The 16,375-nt window shown below is 43.2% G+C and overlaps 1 protein-coding gene across 1 annotated transcript in view; it reads right to left on the reverse strand.

Annotated features, from left to right (window-relative positions):
• Positions 1-3,283: 3,283 nt before the first annotated feature.
• Positions 3,284-16,375, reverse strand: part of ARHGEF28 (Rho guanine nucleotide exchange factor 28) — a 62,678-nt gene continuing 49,586 nt past the window's right edge. Inside the window, exon 28 of the mRNA XM_086629005.1 lies at positions 3,284-3,444. Coding sequence (XP_086485131.1) covers positions 3,284-3,444 — 161 coding nt within the window. The remainder of the gene's footprint in view (positions 3,445-16,375) is intronic.

Genomic DNA, 16,375 nt, shown 5'->3' on the forward strand with positions numbered 1-16,375 from the left:
TAGAGGCCACCTGTTTCCTGTCTTTGCCTTTCTCAAGTGCCAGAAGTTTTACTGTAAACAGTAGTTTACACAAAATAAGATGCTGCCTGATGTTAGGGGGCTCGAGGAATTTGCACAACAGCTGAAGTCCCAGTCACCCGCTTTTCAAAGCCCAACCCCTCAATTAAAACTGATGAGAGAAGCAGTATCCTCTCTTTCTCTCCCAGTGGCAAGACGCTTACACAGGAATTCCCACACTGGTCTGGGACAGCAGCTATCCATCCAGCAGCTTGGATTTGACAGTAACCAGTACCAGATGTTTCAGCAAAGGCATAATAAAATGCAGAGAGAGCAATTGTGGAGAAAATTGCTTAGTTTTTCCCAATTTCCTGCTGGTCTCTGGGCAATGCACATGTCCTGGGACATACTGCATCCCAAGAAACTGGACTGACTATTCAGAAATTTGCCAAAAAGCTGTTAAAATGGCAACTCTGAACTCCTTGTCGACTGGTAAAACAGAGAGGCTATGGACTGTCCTTACTGTAGGACCCTTAAGAGAGGTTGGATTCCCATTTTAATCTAACTGTGAAATGTAAAGAAGGTAAAATATTTCCAGAAATTCTAAAAATACTTTTTCTCTTATAAGGAGACACATTAAAGAACTGCTGTCAGGTGAGCAGGAGTCTCGAAGGCTGGAAACAGAAACTGGAAAATACATCTGCAGGCTTAATCTTTCCCTGATGACATTGGCACCAGTTGACACCAACTGGGAATCAGGTGCTGTTTATTGAGGTCAGTCGCCCAAGATACCAACTGAACAGCTAGTCTGGTAGCCCAGCAAGGTGCAACTCAGAAAGGTCTTCTAAATATTCCCAATAGCACACCAGTCCCTGAAAGAGAATCCTCCGCATCAGGAAACCTTTGCTGACAAACATCTACTACCCAAAACTCTGTCCTGCTTCAAGCAATTTTGCACAACGCAAGGCTTATGTTAAAATGGAAACCACATGATGCCTGGGGCTTATCCAGACAAACGGGCAGGGGCAATCCTGTGCTCCTCTGCCCCATGAGCTGGGCAGATGTGAGGCAGCTCTGATCCAGGAGCTGTGCAGCTGCATCCCCACTGTGCCACTGCCAATCTCAGGGGCCATACGAAGCAGCACTTGGCTGCTCCAGAGGGCTGCCCGTGCCTGCTCAAATAGGCACGTCCCTGGTTTTGCAGTTTTGGCTGCGCTGGACCAAGGCAGGCACATCTGAAGCAGGGTAGAGTGCAAACCAGGCAAGGAGATTTTTACTCCTGTTTTCAAACTGGTTTTGAATGACGTGACAATGAATCAAAGTTACAGTTTTGCAGAAATGCACAGAACTTTTATTCAATTCGACAATAGTGAGCAAATATTTCTGAAAGACAAATAGGCATGAACAGGTCCTGGTTTCTTACTGCCCAATGAACAGACAATCCTGTGAACCTGAAAGCAGGAAGCTAGCTGGCTTCTACATGGGAAAGCAGAGGAGTTTCAGAAGGGTTCAGTTAACTAAAAGCCTACTATTTTTCCCCTTTATTTTCTTTTGACTAGTGAGATGGTTTCATCTGGTAAATTTTAATGCATAAGGGCACTTATTGAAATGAAGTACAGTTATAATACAATTTCATAGAATTTCTAGGTTGGAAAAGACCTTAGAGATCATCCAGTCCAACCGTCCCTAATCCCCATTAGACCTTATCCCTAAGTAGATCATCCACCCTTTTCTTAAACACATTCAGGGATGAGAACTCAACCACCTTCCTGGGCAGCCTATTCCAGTGGCTGACAACCCTTTCAGAGAAGAAATTCTTTCTAACATCCAACCTGAACCTTCCCTGACTAAGCTTATACCCATTTCCTCTTGTTCTATCACCCAACACTAATGTAAACAGCCCTTCCCCCACCTCCCCACCATCCCTTCTCAAGTACTTGTAGGCCGTAATCAGGTCTCCCCTCAGCCTCCTCTTTTCCAGGCTAAACAGCCCCAATTCCCTCAGCCGCTCCCCATAAGTTTTATTTTCCAGCCCCTTGACCAGTTTAGTCGCCCTTCTTTGGACTCGCTCCAGGAGCTCAATATCTCTCTTAAAGCGAGGGGCCCAAACCTGGACACAATATTCCAGGTGCGGCCTCACCAGTGCCGAGTACAGAGGCAGGATCACTTCCCTGTTCCTGCTGGTTACACTATTCTTGATACACGCCAATATCTCATTGGCCTTTTTGGCCACCTGGGCACACTGCTGGCTCATATCAAGCCGGTAGTCAACCAAGACCCCCGGGTCCTTCTCCGCCAGGCAGCTCTCCAGCCACTCTTCCCTGAGCCTGTAGCGATGCTTGGGGTTTTACACCCCAAGCGAAGGACTCTGCACTTGGCCTTATTAAAGCTCATGCCATTGGCCTCAGCCCAACGATCCAGCCTGTTCAAATCCCTCTGAAGGGCCTCCCTACCCTCGAGCAGATCGACACAGCCTCCCAGCTTGGTGTCGTCTGCAAATTTACTGAGGGTACATTCAATCCCCTCATCCAGGTCATTGATAAAGATGTTAAACAGAACCGGACCCAGCACTGAGCCCTGGGGAACCCCACTGGTGACCGGCCTCCAGCTGGATTTAGCCCCATTTACCACCACTCTTTGGGCCCAATAACAATAACAAACTGATTTACAGCATTTCTGCACAGAAACTGGCAGTAGTACCAAAACGATAATAAGCTTTGGGACATGAACAAACACAATTATCCAATTATGTGGAGACCATAAAAATCATCCTCTTCTGAGCAGTTCCTGAGCCAGGGGATATGGAAAATGACCCAATAGTTAAGGGTACACAGCACATTTCAGCAAAGACTATAGCCATCATTCTTACATTGCCATCTTCTTGTGTTATATCACAACTGTTAGAAGGTTACTGATCCACACTCTGAAATCTCAAACAGCAGGCCCATCTCTCTTAGCTTGCCCTTTTAGAAAGTAGACTCAAGAGAAAATCAATACTAGCTTTCACAGCTCTTGGTGGCATCTTTGCAATTCCAAAATGTTACATTTCCCCTGCTACCCACCCATTGCTTCTTGCAAAGCACTTGAAATCATGTCATAAATTAAAGATTATAAAACAAAGGCTTCAAAATAACTTAATTGTTATATTTATCTTGGGGAAAATCTTGCATTGAATATTAAATACTATCCTTAAAGCCATTTGGTCATACAGAGAGTAACTATGGACATTTAGAGAAGCAAACACAATTATCTTTCTGAAGTGCTTCTGAGATCAGAAAACGATTCATCAGAGGTAAACAATCTTCTCCTCTACTTTGCCTCCACTTTCTGCATCCTGCAGGCTCTCAGGCTGGTGGTTCAGCAGCAGGGCATCTACCTGTGGCGGCTGGATGGATCCCTGGTTTGGAGTGCTTGCTTGGGGACCCTGGGTCTGTGATGCATTCAGATCTATAACACACAAGAGAAAGACATGACGATGCATCTTCTGCCATGCCCATGCCATCATAAAGAACAAAATAGGATTTTTTTCATTAGCACCATTTTCTAGTTTGCCACATCTGTCAGAAAGAAAAACACTGCTGTATTACAAATTATACTGCAGCCTGGTGACAGATACCTTACCCAAATTTACTGAAGTTGATGTTCAATTCTATCCACTGTCATCCAAGAGATGATCACTGTCACTGTTTTTACAATAAAAGAAATTTATACCCATACCTCACTAACCAGACACACAATAATGGAAAGGCATAAATGCTGTCAGAGTTGGGCTGGAGGGAAACATACAGCATATAATTAGTACCTTTATTAGTAATTGTAATATCTTTATAATAAATGTACCTTTATTAATAATTGTAAAATTAATACAGTTTCCATCACTACACAGAACTTTATTTGCAAGCTTTCCTTTTACAGATGAAAAGGAATCAACTGAGTAAACTCAATTAAAAGTCTACTTGACTGGCACGTGCAGTCTGTAACATATGTATGTTCAGCTTTTTCTGCCAAGTTTATCTGTGTTTATTTGTACAAACTTCCAACTCCATTCTTGTCTCAATCCTTTAGGTGTGGCATGGAGATAATACTTGCACCCAAACACTAAGAAAATTATTTCACAAGGATCTTCATTTATTATCTTTCCAATTTTCTCCTGCAAATGCAGAGAATTAGGTACTTGTTTTCCAGCACTGAGCTCTGAAGTCTTTTGTGATGATCTGTGCACCTCTTAAAGAAAAAAAAAACATAACCACAGTTGGGTTTTCTCCCTAGTCAGCTTTCTGTACCACCTCAGGCCCTCAGGAATTACGCCTTAGTAGTCAGCTTTTCTACATCTTTATTTTTGCAAAGCAATATTTACCATGAAAACAAGCTGCATAACAAGGAAGCGTGTATCCTCATACCTAGGGATGAGAAAAGTTTGCAACGGACAGGCTGCAATGCTTTTCATCCGGTGGCCCGACCACCTCTATTACATCAGGAGGGTTAACTTTTCATTCTTCCCTCTGCAAATAGGACTCTGCAGGAAGAGGGGAGCTTGGCACCCCTCCCACAGCATGGGTAATGCCAGAAGCAAGCAAATCCAGCTCTGGAGGTCCTTTGAGCCTCGGTCATTCATGCAGAGGTCATTCATGCATGCCTGCTCTGGTCCCTACCCCTTCTCACATGTATGTGCAATGAAAACCTATTATAAAGAAGATATTTGGGTTTTTACACACCATGTCACTCTAGCTGGTGGCAATTTAAAATGACACCTGCCCACATTTGGCATTGCCCTGACACATGTGGCTTTCACCAGTCTTCTTCACTGAAGCAGGAGTTTAAGGTAAAACAAGCTTGCTGGCACCCTGCAACGCCTGGGCTCCCTGGCTCTTCCCTGCCACGGGGCATGTGGAGCGGTGGGAGATGATTATGCGATGGGCGTGTGGGAACACATCATATCACTGCCTCTGCCTTAAGCATCTTCTCCTCTTTGATATTCACACAGTTGGGGCGATCAAACAGGCTTTAGGGCTTCGGCTCCCAGCATAAGCTACATGTGTGCTGTATCTGCTGCTGAGACTGAAGGGTCGGTGGCAGGGGCAAGGTATTTATACACAAGCAGTGCTTGGTCATAGTGGATGACACAGGATGTTAAGAAAATTAATCCCAAAGTCCTTTTCTTTTACTGTTTTACACTGGATGTAAAGGACCAAGTTTGGGTCTTCGTGAAAATCCAAACCCTTGGTTGCAGCTGAGTTATTTGCAATACACAACACAGCGGGATTTAACTCCCTAACTTACTCGAACAGCCTTGCTTTGTTAAAGATGACTTCTGCGTTTATTTCTTTTTGATAGTCATATTAGAAAAAGATTACTATTTGCAGCAACATAAGAAATCAGAAATATCCTATGTCTGCTTTTCTTTATGGAAACTGGATACTTCAGTTTTATTTGTTTATTAAAAAGAGCCCTACCAGTGAAAGGTCCTCAACCTCTAAACACTTATATTTGGGGGTAATTTCACCCACATTAGTATTCTTTTCAAGTCTTGTGAGTTTACTCACCGTAACAAAGTTATGTGCATACGAATACCAGGCAGTAAGCTCTTATTTGAAAGATCTGTTTCCAAAGTTTATGAAGTACATAATTGGAGAAGCCTAATTACAAATTTGAAAAAACCCAGAAAAGAAAGAGAAACACCTTACATGCAGCTATTTTCAACCATCAAAACTAAACAGTAATTGCTTCACCAATTAAAACAGTAGCTGTTTCCAAACCATTTCTCATTAACTGTTAGAACTCTAGGCAGCAGAGCTAAGCAATGGAAACTGTCAGCGTTCTGGAAAAACAAATCAGATTCCGACACTAGCAAAATAAATGATTTATCTCTAGTTTAGCTGCTTTTTTAGGTTTTTTTTTTTCTTTTTTTTTAATCTGTTGCATCTAGAGAACAGCAGGAGAGCACCCAGAAGATGAGCACCCAGCTGCCGCTGAGGTGACAAGTGGCTTCTCAGGCTGGAAAGGTTGTGCTTAATCCAACCGAGGAGAGAAGGGGCTGGTTTTGGCTGTGCTTCGGGTAGCACTCAACACAGGCTCTGCCTAATAAAAGCACAACGTGTCCCCAGGCCGATATAATCAGCCTGCCAGCAGGGAGGGTGTCTGCTGTCTCCCTGCCCAGTGCCATGCTGGAAGCAGCAGAGCCAGGAGACCAGCTGGTATTGCAGGCGGCAGCACAACTCGCCTTGGGAGCAGCTGCTCAGGGGGGGTGGAAGAACTGCCAGAATTGGTAATAACAGCCTCAGGTGAAGGGACAGTGGAGAAAGCAGACCCATCCACCAGCCAGCACCAGTTCTTGTTACTCAGAGCAGTGACAGCTGCCAAGAAGCCTCCTCCGAGCTCCCTGGTGCAGCACAGAGAAATGGGTTGCCCTTGGCCCCAAGCAGGAGAATGGTGAGAGAAACCCTCCTCTTTAAATGCACTCCCAAAACCGGGAAGAACATCCAAGAACCAGCCTTGAAAGCCTCAGCTGCTGCCGACTTAAGAACTCTGAGAGCTGAGGACGTTCCAAAAAAAAAAACAAAAACCCAACCAATTATCTGTGTAGACAAGAAGGCAGAGGAGGCCTGGCAAAGAGGACTTCTACCAGAAGGCAATGGTTGGGGAGCTCTCCCGTGCTCCCCAGGCAGCTGAGGCACCCACAGGAACCCCCCCAGCCTCTCTCCCAGGCCCATTCTCTGCTGCGTTACAGCTGACAGTCAGAACTTGGTATGGATCAAGAGCCAGGTAAATAAAGACCATCGGTCTTTTATCAGCCTCCTTCGTTATGATTATAACTCACCTGCCAACATCAGCCCCAAAATGAGTTTTGTCTCCTTCCCGTTCTTTAAATTCAGCATTTACTTCTTTCTTCTGCTCCCTTCCAAGCCGTGCTCAGCTCAACAGCGCGCCCACCAGACCAGCGCCCACATCACCAGCACCCAGCAAAATTGCTCCCCCCGCCCCTGCCTGCACCCCTCCTGCCTGGCGCGGCTCTGCCACTGCCTTGCTTCGGCACCCCTTGCACAGAAAGGACAACAGAAGGTGACTGTACCTAGCCACAACCTTCCTCTTGCTGATTTACACCTAAGGAACACCATTTCCCTTCATATTTATACAAGCACAGAAAATATTCCCAGATTGCCAAAGTTTTAATGAAGCTGAGCTGTAGCTCAGACCCTTCCACAGGGTCTTCCGTGGGACTCCCGGGTCCCCGCTCCCTACAACTTCTGCAGCAGCCAAGAGCCGTCAGCATCTCACCGCATCCAGCCCCTGGATTTTATGTGCAAACTGAAACACTCTTTAACTGCTTCTCAGTTATGCAAAATTTATTTCTCCTACCACGCTCCAGGTAACTCTTTCCTAAAGAGCCAGACCCTCAGCTGCACCATGTATAACCCAGACAAAACTGAACAGCAGACCAGAAAAATCCATTCTTTCAGTGTTGGGCTGGTCAAACTCCCCAGCAAACAGGTATATGCTTGGGGCTGGAGGCCAGGTATTAGGTGATCTGTGACAGCACTTCAACATTTTGGGGCTGTGTAGCCTGTTCAGCCCAGCAGTGCCACACCACTCACGAAATACCAGTCAAGTCCAGCTTTTTCTCCTTTTAATCTCAGCTGAGACCATTTCATTAAATAAAGAAAACCCAGGCATTCCCTGTTGTCTCTCCCACCAATTTTCTCAAAAGGATTTTGAGGCTGTTTCCACCAAATTCTGGAAAAAAATCACAAATTGTCTCAAGCACACAGATATGTACTGCCAAATCCAACATTAAAAATAAATTTGATTTTTTCCCCGTTTTCCATGAGTTTAGCTCTGGTACCATGAGGACACGTATCAGGAAACTGCAGAGAGACACTCTGCTCCCCAAAAAATAGAAGTACTTTTCTAGGTAACCTAAATATAACAATAATGGAGACTGCAGGCCCGCAGCACATGGAGCCAGCTTTCACAGGAGTTTCTAAGGGGACCTCAGTTCTCCAAATGGGGTTTGGGTCCAAACTCCGAGAAACAACAGCTCCTGGATAAAAATGTCCTAATGTTTTACAGGAAATGGGAAAAAAATGGCATTTCGCTTCCTAACTTCCATACCTTACCCTTCCTGTAGCAGTAAGAGACAGGATTAGTGGCCTCTATAACCTGCTCAGAAGGTGAAGGACAAAGCAACGGCATTTGCAGGAATCTGAGATCAATACATACCGAAACAAACACAGCCCATGCTCCTGGGGGGCGGGACACAAAAGCCAAGTAAACAACTCATTAGTCACACTGATTCTCACGTTCTGTCTGTTGTCACAAGGTGTATGCACTTCCATATCAAATAAATGTCACAGATTTCCTCCTTCACCTCTCCTTCCTCTCCTCCCCAGGATTAGAGCTCTTCAGGTAAGCCTGGAATGCCCACCATGATGATTATGGGAAGAATAGGAAGACATTATCAAGGCACTAGGAAACACTCCAGGCAAAAAAACCCTCTCAAGTCTCTGTGTTTTTCATAGAAAGCCCTCAGTTTTTCTCCTCCAGCTCTGACCTTAATTTCACAGTATCACAAGATAATTTAAGTTGGAAGAGACCTTAGGAGGCCTTTGGTTCCAACTCCTGCTCAAAGCTGGGTCAGATCTAAGGTCAGGCTGGGTAGGATATGCCAGGTTTTTTCCTTCCCAGCTTCTTCCAGAAAACAAACAAACAAGCAAAAACCCGCCAAAACCCCCTCCCTCCCCCCCCCAAAAAAAAGGAGGTTTGAGGGGAACTCACCACATAAATTTTGCAGAAACTGCATATATACAGCGAATTAACTTGCTGTGACTTTCAGAGATCTGTCATGCGTTAGCCCTCTTTACAAAATAAAATTTCATTAAATGAAGAGTTATGCCACTCTTAGCAACAAATATGTTAAAGATTCTCAAAACCATTATCGATCTGAAAATAATATATAGAGTTAGGTTTGGGTTTTGCAGTTTATTTAAAATAACTGGTACCGTTTTTCATACCAAGTTCATCTGGACTGACAGCTGACACATCAACTTCAGGCCAAAGCTATTTGAAATGGCAGAGCTGCTGTATTTAATCCCCTCACTGGCACTCATGCATAACACAAAGCACAAGCAGACACCTAAAAACCAGTGCTAAGTCTACCGGGTCTGGGATATTCAAAGGAATTCAAGGGTAACAGGCTCTCATTTGCCATTACAGTTCAATAGAAAACGGCAGCCCAACTCCCATGAGCTCCACTGAAAGTCCCCACCGGCAAATCCCACAGCGTCTCTTTGTCTCTAATGATGCTCCCAGTGGTTTCCATGCAGATTCATTAGCAACAGCCGATTTCCCAGGGAACTCCAGGCCCCTCAGCCTCTCTGCTCCAGGTGAAAGGCACTATGATGGGTTTCGATGGCTTTTTTTAGTGCCTACTAAGACTTTCCCAATTTGCGATGGATTTTCCATACCAGCGGTTCAGTTGTTTACGAAGGTGATGGTTGGTGGCAGAAAGGGAACACCACTCCACAGCGCCGGACCTGCCAGGGCAGCGCAGCCCTTCGCCCACCAGCGCAACAGCCAGGACACTGCTGCTGCCGCGCGAGTTCAGACCACTCGCTATGGAAAAGGCGTCTATAAGCTTTGAGGATCTGAGGACAATTCCCAGCAGTTTCACTGGGAGTCGCGATCTCAAATACCACCAATAAACCAAGTCTTCGCTCCTCAGTAAATCTGATTTCCCAGCAGGAACTGAATTTGGTACCAGATCTCAAAAGACACTGGGAAAAATATTTTGACCCTGAAGCTACCAAGGAAAGATGAGCCGGATCCATTTCCCAGCTGACTGAATAAGGCAGGAAATCAATCCGAGAATTTTAATACTGCTATTTACTTTTAGCCAGCCCAACCCTGTGAAAAAGCAGCAGCTGCATTTCTTAGGCAAACAAGCACCTTCATGAATAAAAGGTCTTTTCACAAAAAGCAGATGAGCAATTAGATTGCAATAGATCCTACGTTAATTAGTCTCATCAGCTTTTGGTGCATTTCTTTTTGTCACAAGACAGAGAACAGAAAGAATTCAAAGTCTTTGATGAATAAAGTCTGCAACGTAACTCTTCTTCATGTCTATACTTCGGATTTTTGATTGTGGTAAAATTACTGGAAATGCCATTATTCTGCATGTTTCTGTTCTTTGTTTAGTTGTTGGCTTAGGTAAAACAATGCAATTAAATTTTCACATTTTGCCTTGTAATTCTTTAGAGAAGTTTAGTCTACAGAATTTGGACCAAATTCTTGGCTAAGACGAAATTTACATTTATTCCACCGAAACCGCTTTATCGTAAAGTCCCGTTATGTTTCCAAGTCATTTACTTGATATTTGTCTTAAAGGTCCAGGTTTTGGAGTCACATGATGATGCAGCTGTCTCTTCTTTTATTAAAGCCCAATAACCACACTATTTCTAACACCGCTGTTATCAAAAAAGAAGATTTTTAAAACATCCCAAGCTCAGACACTGCCACTTTAACATCAAGTTCACAGCACGCCCCTAGGTTGAAGTGATTTAAAACTTCAACCTACATACATGGCTATGTTATCCGTTGTGTTGGCTTTAAAGCATACGGCTTCTAAACTATTTTTGGCATGCTGTTTTTTAATGCATATCAATAAGACAGACTTCAAAATGGGTCTGACTTGAAACTATAACTTGTCTGTGCATTAAACACCCACAGTCTCACCTTGGCAGGGCATGCTGCCTGCCAGCTGTCTGCTTCTGCTTAATATTAATTTATTTAGGTATGAATTCCCTATTAAATTGTCTTTGTGCTAAGCTTTGAAGCTTTAGATGGTCAATTACAGACACGCACACGGTCCAACAGGTATTCTGCTAACAACGAACACATGTTTTATTGACCTACTTCTTTTCCAGCTCATTAAACACAGCTGCACTCAAACGATCAAGCGAAAATAACCATAAAACCCCAAGAACAACCTTCCTACAAAGGATCACAAGGAATGCAACCGGCTGCCGGCGCGGGGCCGCTGCTCCACCCAGTGCAGCAGCGTGCCCGCGCAGGCCACCTCTCCAGGGGCAGGGGCGGCGCGTCCACCCGCCAACAGCAACGGCGGGGAAGCAAGGGGAAAATCCCGCAGCCTCTTCATTAGGGTGTCTAAGGCGGGTGTACCCGAGGTGGCCTGCAACTGCTTCCCCCCGCCCCATAAGTTGCAGAAGACAAGATCTGGCCGGCAGGCTGAAGTCAAAACAAACTTTGGCCAGTGGGTAACACTCTTGCTTGTATGTTTGCTGCAGAAATGGAAATCCCATAAAGCTACAAACCCAAACACGGTTTCCAAAGACTCGGGAGACGATGAAACCAAACCTCCCTTTCTCCCACCAGCCAGCACATCCCCACACCTCCCTTGCCCGCTGTCCCAATTTGCACCCTGCCAGGTAAAACTTCCTAGCCTTCCCTCCCAAAGACAGAAACAGTTAGCATTAATCCTGAGAAAATAATGTCTCTGGCACATGAATTGACTCCCTTTGAAACAAAAGGGGACATTTACACATCAAAACTATTCTTTTGAGCTCTCTGTTACCACAGACATACATTACTGCGCTGATTAACTTTGCTTCATATTTTATGGATGGTTTGGGTTGGGTTTTTTTTAAAACTACAATTTTGCTTTGAAATAAACATTAAATCAAAGACCTTGGGAAACAATTGTTTTCGTCCCCAGCTTTTGGCTGGTCTTTCAGGTGCAACACAAAGGAGTGCACTCTAGACTTTGGCAAATATTTTCCTGAGTAGCAGAAGGGCACAACTCCATTACAAAAGCTGAAAGAGGGAGGTCATTTATAAAACACTCTCAAGTCGCCTCCTAAACACCTCAGTTTTATACGGCAGTTTCCCAAGAACAGACCAGATCCATCACTTCTTACTCATGAAAGCTGACGAGGTCAAAATTCAAAGTAACTGGCAGAGGAATACTAAGCCAATATACAGAATCGCTGCAGAAGCAAAAATTAAGGCAAAGCACCTGTTTCGAATCAATTACATGCTAATGCTACCCTTCAATAGAGGCTGCTGCTTATTGATTAATGCAGGAAAAAATACAGGGATTATCGAGTGAGCATCTGGGTGAAGCGTCTTATCTGATACTCACAGAGAATCTTGTTCTCCTCTGAACTCAAAACACAGGGAAATAGTTGCTAATTTTGACTGCAGCTTGAGTATTAGCACAGCCATTTTTATCCATTTTTAGCCAGGCTGGCAAGGAGTAAATGCACCGATGTTTGCTTCTCGCAGTCATTAATAAAAACAGTAAAAATTGAAAAGTTACACATTTCCCAGGTTTTGCACAGTAAGCATAGGAAGTTTCAGGGTGTGATTGACTATTTTGAAATAGGTGCCCTTTTTAATTATTTGCTAAATGCTCTGTAAACAAGTAACTGCTGTGAAAACAGTTTGCATAAAAGCTAAAGGGAAAATTGTACATCAAAGCCAGAAAAAAGCACAATTATCAAATAAGCATGTGCCTTTAACCCTTCAGTCAAGTGCTTTCCTTGAGTACATGGAAGTACTTGGATCCACTTTACTTCTGCTCCCACTTCTCTCTAATATGGGCAACAATGGACTTACCCTTCAGCCTGAGTTCATCACCACCTCCTTCTAACTTGCCTTTACTACAAATTTTTTTCGTCTCTACTCCCACAGTTGTGCCTGTGTAGACCCCAGCTCTGCTTTGGTTCGACTGTCCACAGCCTTCCACCCCCTTGCCTCCTGCACTGCAGCTCTGCACCAGTCCCATCCTACTGCTCCAGAGACCAGGCCACTTCCCTACAGCAGAAAAAAAGTGATGCTATGTTTTAAAACACCCTCCTGTGTTAATTTTCACCTTCAGTTCAAAACTGCCTAACGTGGAAGCCTTTCTTAGGACTTTCATCCCATTCCCATTGCCGCTGTGCTGTAATGGCAAGTTATTCTGCATAGGAGACAGCTTCTCTGCAGTTCTTGCTGTCAGAAACAACTATCCTGCAATTCTCAACCTCAACTAAAAAAAATAAAAATAAATAAATCTCTTTTCATCCTTGTCAAATATATTAATTTCCCTATCTGTCATATATTCTTTAACACAGAATATATTCAATTACTTTTAAAGGCATACGGATTTATTTGATTTTTCTACGGCAGACTCTAAACAAATACAGCCAAATCACACTTATTTTCCCATCATTTATGTTGCACCTCCAGATCAAACTTCCAAGGGACACTCAAGGAATCTTGGCAGGTGACTGCTGGAAGTATTCCTACTTGATTAAACTAAAAACAACTTTCATACCAGCACCAGGGCTCCTCCCCTCCACTGCCCCACCAAAAATTTACACCCAAAGGAAAGTTTTCTATAGCATCTGGGGAGGCAGAACAAGATATTCCATGAAATCTCCTCTAGCAGTTTGGCCAACGCCAATATAATTTATGTGGAAGGCAATCAGGTGCCCCTGTGATGAATGCCAGTAAAAGACAGACAGACAATCTTCCCCAGTTTTTCAATAAATATTTAACAGCAGATGCTGCTGAGGAGGTTTCATATTACTAAGACTTCATTACTTTTACACAACATGCTACAGGCCATTTCCTGGAACATGTAAAGCATTATACTAAATAATTAAAATGAGATTGCACTTTTCAAAATAAGCCAGACAGATACACTTGGTGATTCAGCTACATGATTTTACAGGGTGTGTTTGCATACTCTGTATCTTGCAAAATTTGATCATCCATAAACAGCTTCTCCCAGCTATTAGGATGCATTATTTATTCATACTTGTGCATCTATTTCAGGCTCTAACTCTATTACAAAACACATACAAAACATTTTTAATGCACTAAAGCAGGGCACGCAACCAGGCCTCCACCCACAGATCACATTACCTGAGGAAAACTTGGACCTCCCAAGGTATCTTCCTGACATCAAACAACAATTAACAAGACTCTTGTTTTGTGATTGCTTTTTCTGAGAGATCACCTCTTTCTCTGTGGACCAGCTGCCCAAGTCACAATTCTGCACAACCCAGGGCTAGAGCTGGTTTACTACAAACCAGTTGTCTGGGAAAAGACCCCCTGCCCAGGGTCTTCTGCTTTGAAATGTGCTCCATTCCCTCCTTTTATTTCCCTGAAACCCCTATCTATTGGAGTAACCTTACCTATGTAAAGAATGAATTTGCATGTAGGGGATATGGTTTAAACCGTTCCAGTTTCGTTGACGCCAGTAATTCCACTGAGTTCGAAAAACACTGCACTGAAGTTGAAATATGAGGAAAATGAGAAAGATTTGGCCATTATCCTGCTGTTGTTTAAGAAGTCTGCAGGCAATGAAACCCAGAGTATGGTGTGCGGATTTACACCAACACCAGCAGTACCTCAAAAGTCAGGGATGGACAATCTCTCCACACCATTCATCACCTTAAAGACCATGCACTATTCTAAACTTCCCTCCTAATGAATGAGCTTTAAATGAGAAGATATTAGAATGAATAAAATCAGACAGGCATTACGCAGGAAATTCTATACTTACATTAGCGTATAAAATAAAACCAGAACATCATTAACTGCCTTAATTAAAAGGTTACGTAATACTGCTGCATCTAGTGTGGTTATGTTCAGAAATGAGAAAAAGTATTTTGAGATGAGAAAATTAGTAACAGAACTACAAAGCCCTAGCTCTGCAGAGCTGAAAAGCAAGTGTTACTTGAAATATACTAATTGTAGATGACATATAACGACATATTTTTCACTTTGGTATCACTCTGCCATGTGATTTAATCCCTTTTGCCATCTGCTTTAAACAAATGGCAGTGTTATTCCCAAGAGGAAAAAAAACGCTTCCCCTGTGATTCACTTCCACCAAGTATCCCACAGACACTGATGCCTTATGGCAGAGCACAAAACTTGGTGTTCTGCGGTATGGAGGGGAGGCAAATTTGCTATTATCTGTTGCAGAGACACAAGTAAGATCTTACTTGTTTTAATAAATTGATGTGATTTTGAACTTGGGAGATGCGGATGCTGATGTTACTCAACTTCGCATTCTTGTATCATTCCATTTCATTTTATTCTCATTATAATTTATGTTGAGCACTGAACGGTCTCTGTGCTCACCAATGCAGCCATCGATACTAAGAGCAGAATGGATGCGTTGAACATAGAAAGGGCAATTTGGAATTAATTGCAAGTTCTCAATTTAGCATCTACTTAATTTAAAAAGATGAAAAGTTTAAAGTAGCTCAAAATATCACATCTGCTCAGGAGGCTCCCTGACAAACTGGGAGTTCCACAGTCATATCAACCTTTGCTTTTAAAAGATTTCCCTCTTTCCCTCTTCTCAAGTGAAAGAACAACAGAAAGAATTTGTTCACCGCACAAGGCAAACAGTGAAAAAATGGCACTATTAAAAATATTGTGAAACAGACCAGAAAAATTCACAATAGACAGAAAAGCACATTCACATGCCATTCCACAGGTGGCAAGAGGCTGACCTGCCGTTGGCTATGAAGGATGCTGTTTAAACAGGAGATATGTAAAGTGTGTGCCGTACGGGGCACAATTACCTTCCAGCTCAGAAGACTAGCAGGTCAGATGTACTCAGATGAGTTCATACAGTCACAATAGCACAAAAATTAACTCACAACAGTCACATATGCAGAACTGTGATGACTCTTTTTGTGGGAGCTAGTCATTACTTAACAGGTTTCAAGCAATGCAAGCCATCTTATTGAACAAAGTTCTCAATTTGGGATCCCATTAACCAGCTCCAGGGCTGGAAGTAGTAGCTACGCTTATTTGAATAAGGCCCTGAGTTACTGAGCTTCATCCCTTGCCAAAATCCTGAGCTGACTTGGAACCACAGGGGAACAGGCTGTATGTCTTCAGATGGCTCTTTAACACTGTAGCACAAAACATATTTCACCCGGTTTTTATCACACTCACACCAGCTTTACATTGTATACCTCTTCGGACTGCAACAAATTTGCCTTACACAAATACAAGAAAAGAGCCAGGCCCATTCAGCATCGTCCTCAACCTCCCTGATGCAAACATATGCAGGTAGTTTTATACAATGTCATTAGGCCATAACCAATGCTAAGGCAGCCAAAAAATAACACGTTGTTTTAAACTTCATCTCAATTACCAATGGGAAACTAAAACAAATGAATCTGATCTCCAGTTTTAAGAACAGATTCAAGAAAGCAATCACCATTAGCAAAATCTGCCTTAAGGAACAGGAAAGTAATTTTTGCTTTTGCTTTTTCTATTGCAAATTAAATATTTTACATCTCTAGAAACCACTTTCTTTGATGAAAACTACTATAAATTGATTATTTTGCCA

Source organism: Tauraco erythrolophus, chromosome Z (assembly GCF_009769465.1).
Source record: "Tauraco erythrolophus isolate bTauEry1 chromosome Z, bTauEry1.pri, whole genome shotgun sequence".
NCBI classification, from domain to species: Eukaryota; Metazoa; Chordata; class Aves; order Musophagiformes; family Musophagidae; genus Tauraco; species Tauraco erythrolophus.